Source organism: Mya arenaria, chromosome 9 (assembly GCF_026914265.1).
Source record: "Mya arenaria isolate MELC-2E11 chromosome 9, ASM2691426v1".
NCBI classification, from domain to species: domain Eukaryota; kingdom Metazoa; phylum Mollusca; class Bivalvia; order Myida; family Myidae; genus Mya; species Mya arenaria.
Window position 1 is genome coordinate 52828952 of NC_069130.1, and position 9436 is coordinate 52838387.

General features: G+C 34.3%; 1 protein-coding gene across 2 annotated transcripts; it reads right to left on the minus strand.

The window, feature by feature from the left end:
- Positions 1-358: 358 nt before the first annotated feature.
- Positions 359-7178, minus strand: LOC128202736 (alpha-amylase-like). 2 transcript variants are annotated; one of them, XM_052903823.1, is made up of 9 exons: positions 6998-7178; positions 5103-5245; positions 4475-4626; positions 3525-4165; positions 2851-2959; positions 2319-2430; positions 1624-1750; positions 1122-1325; positions 359-900 (listed from the first exon to the last, which is right to left on the minus strand). In XM_052903823.1, exons 1-9 carry the CDS (start codon positions 7026-7028, stop codon positions 863-865), a joined length of 1557 nt encoding a protein of 518 aa, XP_052759783.1. In that variant the 5' UTR covers positions 7029-7178; the 3' UTR covers positions 359-862. The 2 variants fall into 2 exon arrangements, with proteins under 2 accessions (XP_052759783.1, XP_052759782.1); XM_052903822.1 differs by lacking the exon at positions 6998-7178 and adding an exon at positions 6812-6952.
- Positions 7179-9436: the final 2258 nt, after the last annotated feature.

Here is a 9436-nt window from a genome sequence, read left to right on the forward strand (position 1 = left end):
AACACTGTATTTGCCGATTCATTGCCCAACTGGTGTAAAGTCCCTTTAAAGAAAAAAAAACAGTTTTCATTTTTCATGTTCACATTGCTTTCATAGACATTTCCTTAAGATGATTTTATTAGAATTGATTGAAGAATGGTTTCTTGAGAGTACCTGTGATTTCGCAGATTTTGATGCTAGAACAGTGCCGTGTGCAATAAGTCGTGCGGTTCTGGTCATGTTCATTATTTGTGTAGCATAACAAATAATAGGTTCCGATTTATTTGTATCTGTTTAAATTAGCATGATTTACTACAGTCAAAATATGCACGCCTAAACGTTTCTCCGCAAATTCTACCATTTAAATAAACGTAAAAGAGAATTTCACAATAATTATATTCTATTGCATGATGTAAATATGCATTTGATAGTTCCGCTAAATAAGTTCCCGTACTGTTCCAGTTTAAACTCACAAACATGGTAAATGTAAATCGGTCTGACATTGTTTTTGTCACTAGCAAACCATGATCGTTATGGCGTATATCTTTTAAAGGGAAGTAATGTGTGATTTTTAGCTCTCGGATAAACACAATCCTGTTTTGTAGCCACAGGGTGTATGCATTGGTTTTTTCTAAACCTTGAAAAAATGCGATGTAAATTAAGTTGTCGGAAAGATTATAAAGCCGCCCTTTTGTTTTATTCTACCGCGTCAGTTTTAAAGAGATCGATAGCAAATACTTTTCGCTGTCGATATAGGAGTAGATCGTCAGTAGATTGCGTGTCGATGCCGCCGTCTGCTCTGGAGCATTTAAAGGGCTGGGGTTTTTTTCAAACCGAAGGGCAGAATGAAATTAGTATTTTCAGAGAATGGGGTCCATGTTCTTTATGTTGTTACTTTCTTCGGGCTGCCAACTTTAGCTCCTGGAATGTTAAAATAACAATTTGATCGTTGCAATCTGTTCTCAAAACGGCAATTATTCTTATGGTTGACTTTTTTTGTGGTGATTGTAGGGACTAAGAATGGTACACTGTTAAAATAAAATTAAAAATAACTCAACTTGAAGTCGCAACTAAAAATTAACAAATTAACCATAATGCTAAATTATTAAAACTGACGGATAATAGATGTATGTTGAACATACCAATATGAATAGCAATAACGGGGTCATCCGAGTTTCCGTCAATTTTCAAATGTGTATCTCCGTTTCCGTCTACGTGGATTTTGTTTCCGGTACACGCGCCGTTTTCGTAATTTCCAGAAATGACGTCACAGTAGGTTCCAGATGGTAGTCCTGTCTGAGCGTTTGCATTCAGGTGGCTTCCATCACCAACAATGGCAATGAACCCTTAAGAAGAAACGGGTTAGCATGAGTACAAGTACCTCAACACATTGTCATTTGTAAGACATTTATTAAGCTTACCAATAATTCCAAAACAGTGTTCTAAAAGAGAAAGCAGTTTTTTTGAAAACATAAGTGAAACAATAATCAGAAAATAACTTTCAAAATATAACAGAGTTGTGGCAAAATGTGTGTGTACTTGCACCCTTTACAGGTTTCAGCGGAATGTGTTGTATAAATCAATTTCGTATTACTATATGTGTTCTCAGTTATCCGAATAACAAGAGACCAGTAACCAAGATACCTTTGTTTCCTCGTGAGAATGCTATTTGGTAGTCCCCAAAAGCATGCCAGTTTTGTAGAGGAGTGCCTCCCACCACATTTCGAAAGGCCACCATGTTGTACGTTTGACGCCATCGGTGTTCACAAATCTGTTTAACACAAACATATAGATACAGGAATAATTCATAGAACTATAGTTATTTTTAGTTTAATTATACTCATTCATAATGTACCATTTAAAGTGTTTTAAGATAGAGTTAAATGCAGCATATGTTTTTTTCATGAATGAACATTTTACACACATTAAACTTGCAAAATGTGTTAGGGCATAACTCTGCTGTTAGTTCCTGATAACTGATTATAAGTGGTTTCAAAACTTAATTTAGGTTAATATATTGCTACTGTATTATCCTTTATTTAAATTGAGTGGATATATAGGGAATATAAAAGTGTGCTTGCGCACTACGCTACAATGTGATACTATAAAATTAGTTTGTTATACAGAGATTATGTCGAAGTGTAAAAGTTTATTGTTATAGCATGCAATATTTAAGCGAAATTCTTACAGGTATGCAATCAAATGCATTTATTATCCCTCAAAAATAACTTCGATTCTGTTCATAGTATAATTATGATACATAATTATTTTTAATTACAAACATTAATAGTTTAAACTTTTTCAAACATTATTATCTCAAAACAACAACACGTTTTTACCCATCCATTGTTGCATGACATGTCTGAGTTGATTGTGACATTCTTGATACTCATGTCACCGTTGTGAGGGGGTCCCTGCCAGTTGTTATGATCATCGCCATTCTGCCAATTTCTAGGAAAGTAATCGTTAGTAATATTCTAGATGCAAAAGTCAATGATTTCTCTAATGATTTGCATAATTGTCACTAATTGTCAACAATGATTCACATTTTACTTAATATAAATGTTTTTTGCTAATGTCCAATCAACGTGAACTTATTACAATGTAAACAAAGAGTCAAGTCGGATTTGAATTATGAAAAGAAAAATTTAAATAACAATGATGTTCATACCGCTGTAAGCCCACACCTTGTGAAAAATGACTCACTGTAAGTGAACACGACATTTTAATTCATACTTGCATCTGCATACTAGACTACTCGATGCTTATTGAACTACACACATTATCCCAATGATATTATTTTTCTTTAATAGTTTGCTTTCATTGGGTTTCTAATGCATTTTTAGTGAATGATATAATTTCGCAACTTACGGTGTCCAATCGTAGCTGCTCATGACCCTTGGATAGCCATACGGATGAGCCAGCATGAATGCCGTTGCTATCTTTAACTGCTTTGGATCTCTGAACGTGATCGGAACCCCTGATCGAGAAGAGAGATTGTACAAACATTTTGTAATTATTGTCAAGACGAGTATACATACACCTATCTTTCACATTATTCGGGGCGGATCGAAAACGTCGATCCTCTGCAACGTGCGAAGGCCGGTAACGAGGCTTACAAAGTGACCGGTCACACAGCGTGCCAAGGAGTCGGATTTTTTTCATCCGCCCCACAAATATATGAACATATATTTTTCTTGCATACCGAATATTTAAATTTAATTGTCCAATTCTGACTTTATTTCGCATTAAATTTTTTAAATGTGTTCATTGTTCTGACACTGCTCTTCTAACTTGTAATATTTTTTATTCAGAATCATTATCTATTTCTATATTATTCTGAAATGGCGCGTAGATGTACATGGGTCGTCGTAAGATTAAAATTAAAGGCTCGCTCAAACCCAGAAATTCACGTCAATTTTGCAATAATATTTTTAATAAAATAGTAATTTACTGTCGCATATGGATGTGACGAATTTAACTGGTTATAGATTAAGGAATTTGAACATATAATTCTCATTAAATAACGACTTCGCATTCATTACCTCCTCCACCGTGACCTCTTTGGTTGTCATGGTTACTGAGAAACACAACAACGTTGTTTGTAGGTGGCATTGACCAGCCTTCACCAATGTTGCTTAGCCATTTAGCCTGGTTGGAGTGGCGAAGGAAAATATTAGCCAACTCAACGCCGTACTTGAAATTCGTTACTCGTCCAGTGCCAAAATATTCTTTCATTGTAATTGGTTCGCCACCCATATCAATCACTTCTTGGTAAATGAACGGTTTCTTGCCAGATCCGAAGACATCGCTTCTTAGATTTTGCAGCCGTCCAAAAATGTTTTCCAAATCTCCAGGCCACATGTGCTTGGCCGCATCCACCCTAAAACCGGCAACTCCAAAACCAATCAGCTTATTCATATAATCTGCAATTTTTCCGCGAGCATAGTCGGAGCCGAGACGTAGATCAGCCAAGCCAAGCAGACGGCAGTTTCGGACCTCATCTGAATTTCCGTAGTTGTGGATGCTGATGTCTCTGGTATGGCAGTTATCATGTCCGTTACAGTCATTTGGGCCATAGGGAACTCCGGGAAATCGACACGCATTGCCGTCAAAGCTAGATCCCCCAGTTCCATGACCGGTATAACTCCCAGTCATGTGGTTTATAACTGCGTCCACGTATATTCTGAAGACATTAAGTTTATGTGTTGTATTTAGGCCCATTTTATAACCTATGGTTAGGGTATGACAGATCATTACGTTCATTAGTGTGTATTTATTTCTTATGGTACATCATTAATCGGTATTGACAATTAGTTATAATACATCTTATAAGCCTCAATAAAGGCATTGTGGACCAATTCCATAAAATGTACAGAAATCATCTTTTGAAAAACCCACATGTAAAGCGTTCTGAGTACACTAAGTATGATCTTGCTAAAGCATAAAGACTCCAGTGTCCCAATCAACTAAATTGTTAGTGAACTATTCTTACCTGACCCCCGCTTTATTACAGGCGGTGACCATATCCCGGAACTGTTGCTCGTTGCCACTGCGAGTGATGATGTTGTAACTGACAGGCTGATACCGCTCATACCACGGCCGATTTGGGTTGGCAACAACCGCGTGTTCATTTGGCGGCGACACCTGTGAAAAGGAATGCTAAAATAATTGAAATGTTTACAATTTTATAAAAGAACAGTTGACATTTACTTTTGTCACCATGTCAATTGTTTGATATTTGCGAATAAATGAGTTATTCAGAACAGACATATTCCATTAAATCATCATCCGGTGACAGCTTAAAAAAGATAGTATTAACTTCATTATGAAGAGATCTACAAGCTATGATCCGTTTCCTAAAGCGGAAATTGGTAGTTTTGTCCAGCTTGAGAGCAGGTTTACGCATTCCTTGTTTCGCTACAACCCACAACCTCTTGGGTAAGGGGCAAACAACTGAACTACTAGACTATTCTTATCATCATCTACTTACAATCAAGATAAGATTTACCTTTACGACTTGCTACTTAATTTCTTTCCTTTGTATGAAGCATCGGTCCATGTCTAGTCAAACAGATGGGATTCAGTGTCAAATGGTTAAGGACGCAAATGTGACTGTTTACCTGGACAGCACAGTAGCCGTAAGGTCCGAGAAATATCTCACACTCCGCCTTGATGTCGGTCCATTTCCACTCAAACAGATGAGTTACTGTATCTCTTCCCGAAGCACACTGTGGATCCAAATATGCCCCGGACACCATAAAAGCTGTGGACGAAGAATAAATAGTTGCTGTTTTACATCATGCGTTTGACACCAATGTTTCAATGCATTAGTTCTTTCAAATTAGCGACAAGGAAAATATGCGATCGTTTTTTGTTAAAACAATCTGAAAAAAAGGAATATGCCTAATATTAGTAATATCTATATTGTTGTTTCAAAAAGGATATTTCTTATAAAGTTTTGATTGTTTTTATGGATATGTTTTAACAATATGGTTAAAGCTAAACGAGTTGAATTTGTCTTACAGGAATAATAGTCTTATATTTCAGCCCTGCTGTTTTTTAAATGAACTAAAATTCTTGCGTCGCACGATAAATTAATAACAATGAACACATTCTATTAATTTAACAACTTTTGCGGTTTAAAGTGTATCGTTGACATAGATAGTTAAACCTTCGCTGCGTAAACACTCTTAAAAAACAAATTTCTATTTCTATTATTTCAACTGTTAACGTCTTATATAACAACATACCACATGGAGTTAATGATAATTTTCTGCCGTCTGTAAAAGAATAACACATGCGTGTCGTAGCCTACTAGGTCATAAAGACAATACATTAATAGATCATTATCCTAACTTGTACTTGTACATTATACTCAGATGTACTGGATTTTCACCTTAAAGGGACTCGTTCATCGAACATAATTTATTTCATGTGCAATTTGGACACAATCCTTGATTCAATACTGAAACATTATATATTGGTTATTTGAAAAGCGCTCGTTTATGCCGAAAAAGCATTGAGTTAGTTTAGACTTTCAATTAGAAAACATTGATTACTGGAATATCTGCCATTTTTGTCTACAGATTTTTAGGAAACAAACTTAAGGTCAACAAAGTTTGGAACAAATGTTGCCAACAAAAAATGTAAATAAGTTACTTTGACAAAAGATGCTTTATAATGTATGTGTATATAATGATATTCAAATTTAAAAATATATTTAGTTGTATGAATAAGTTATCATGATAAAGAATTAACTTATAAACAGCTATTATGACTGTATGAAATCAATAAGTTAGATAAGTTAGAATAATATATATTGAATTCATATTATCAAGTATAAAACAGAGACAAAATAAATATAACTAGCTGTGATAACCGTAAGACATTAACCGTATGTTTTATAATGGTATACTACCGTATTCAGCAGATGGATATTTTTTTGCGGCAAAGGTAAAGCATATTACATTGCTAACAACATAACATGGGCTATAATAAATTATAAAATATGATATACAAAATCATGCATATAAAAACCATGACATGCTCTCAAATACCAAGGATACAAAATGAAGAGTTCCTTTAAGTGATATACACAACTGTAATGTTAATTTTATGAAACTTATTGTTTTAAATGATAAATATTAAATCAATTTTACCAAACTTTTAATCAGATATAACATAATGACATCTAACTGTCAAAGGCGTGAAACAAAAAGAAAATCTAACGAATAGTTATAATACCAGCAATGACAAAACAAACCATCGTGATTAGTAATACGTTTATGATGTGACGAATAAATGCACAGTAAAATAATCACTACCATACCATTTAAACAGATGAAGATTGCCGTGAACACCAGCATGATTTCCCTTACTATGTCACCACTACACCACTTTGCCACTGAATTATTCCACACTGATAACTATGGACCTGACAAACTAATAATAGAAAATGTGTGTCCTTAAATTCGAACCGTACTTTTGACTCTGTGTCTGCTAAATATTATCTTACCTTTATATAACATCTGACGGCAAGGACTCATCTACATCCTACACAGTTTTGGGCTAGCCATTCGAAGAAACAGAAAGCGGAAAATCACAAGTATTACCAATTAATACTCAGTTATTTCAAAACTTAATGTCAAAGTGTTCATGCATTTACAATTTTTACAAGTATTTAATTGCTTAAAGGTGAAATGTCAGCAATTTGCATTTTGTAAGACCAGAAGTTCACACCGCTGTAAACAAATGGTATGCATGTCGCTATGCAGGTTTAAGTTTATATTTGTAAACAATTGTGAACGTTTATAGCAAAGCGTATTACTACAAACCTAGTGAAGTGTTTTTGTCGCATTGATAAATAGATTAAATGGATAGTATATCTTAACATTGTATGTACAATGTGAATATATTGAGTGCACATTTTTCTGGAAAATGTGTACAGTTCTGGTTATGTTTTATTGATTAATATATATTGCAAATGGTTTGTCATACAAAACATAAAACGCGGATCTTTATTGCGTGGTTTTATTTCACACAAACCGGATTCACCCCCGTGTGGTTAAAGGTGATTGTACAAGGCGGAATTTAGGTATTATGCTACCATGACAAACGAAAGGACACTGATTTAAACACGTGCGGTGATAGGTGACACATTTTGCTCGGATATTTTGTGTCCTGTGAAAACGTTTTAAAATCCGTATACATATTTAAGATGTATACGGATGGGATACGATTGCTGAATTTGACGATGAATTATTATCCTTTATTCGCATTGAGAATATTTAACATGTTCATTCTAAGTATTGACCAATTGTATTATTAATGATGGCTGAGAGAGCAAAATATACCAATTCGAAAATGTTACATGTATTTTTCCACTTTTCAAGCATATGATAATAAATTAAAGCATGGTTATACTATCTCAGACCATTAAGTTGATTTAAAAATAACGTGCTGTAACAGCTAGCTCTTATTGAAATACTTTTTTTACGTTTTTAGCATTGTGTATACTCCTACAACGGATATGGTCGCTTCATCGATTCATAGTAATAACGTTCAACAAATTTTATATTTTATACAAGAAACGAAACTTTCTTCCTTCTTATGATATTGGGAGTCTTGAAACACTATAAATCAGTATTATTTCGCGTGAAAATTGGCTATTGACTTTGTAATATATAATAAAGTTATCAAGTGGTATCTAACCTGAGTTACAGAGTATCCTTTTTGTTTCGTGCGAACTCTATCTCTATCGTTTTTGCTTAACTAAAATGTTTTATAATGTTTAAATGCATGATGAACAGTTTTTTTAAATTAATCACAGCTCTAGTGAATGTCCGGAATTTGACTTTTGATGAATTCACATTGAATTGTGTAAATATAGAAAGCAATTATTGACTTTCCTTCTTTACAACCCTTCATTTTAAATTTATTCAAAGTATTCAAATGTTGAAGCGGAAATGTCAAATATATTTGTTATATTTTCCTAGCCCGTGTGAAATGCATTATGTATTGATATCATGTCATTGATACACAGAGCGATAAATGACCTGAACTGTTTTTGCTATTTGCATTTATCAAGGCTCTCCGCGCCTATTTTCTGCATTATGGTTTGGCCTGCCGTCCTTAATTGTATTAAAATGCCATAAGTGACATAATATAGAAGTGAATGCAATTCCCAGACAAATGCAGATATATGATGACTTGAAGAAACAGACTGAGATACAAACGTTCCGTGTTCGATAACCCAGTTAGTTGCGAAGACACCTCTTGTTTCTTTAACGGGTTCGGTGTAAAGCATGGATAAATGGGATGCAACTTTCCTGGAGCAGACCAGTACAGAGAACACCATTTTCCCAGTACTACTCTTTTTTGTGCCGAGCGTCCATGTTGTCAAATGAACAAACTTTTTTTCGTAGATATTAAAACGAATGCATATATGTAATTTACATAGCTGTGACATACAACAACCCAGTACTACAAAACTATTTAAATCACATCTTAATTTAAACACAACTCATTTTAATGCATCAATTCTTATGTGAAAAAAATCAGAAACAAGTTCAGTAGCAAAAAGTTTAAAGGTTAACCCGGTGTAATGACTGGGTAAACGCCAAAGACATAGAACATAAAAACAAAAACAAATCACAAACAAGAAACATGGAAGAACAGCACAAAACTCCACAAACAGCACAGTGCATACATACTATATATAAAAAAACTAGGTATGGTCATCAAGGATTGTTAGGTACCGCCTTGAAACGGTCAGTAAAATGTAAATTTACTGGGGCTTAAACCAGTTTACGTGCACAAACCTCACTCTTATCCCAACAATGCAATGCAAACATGTAATGTCATGCGTTAAGTATTTTACTCTCTTTTTAGAAATTAAAAATGTTTCACACGTAATATATTAATTGTTTTAGAATGTGTGTTCTATGAAATAGTG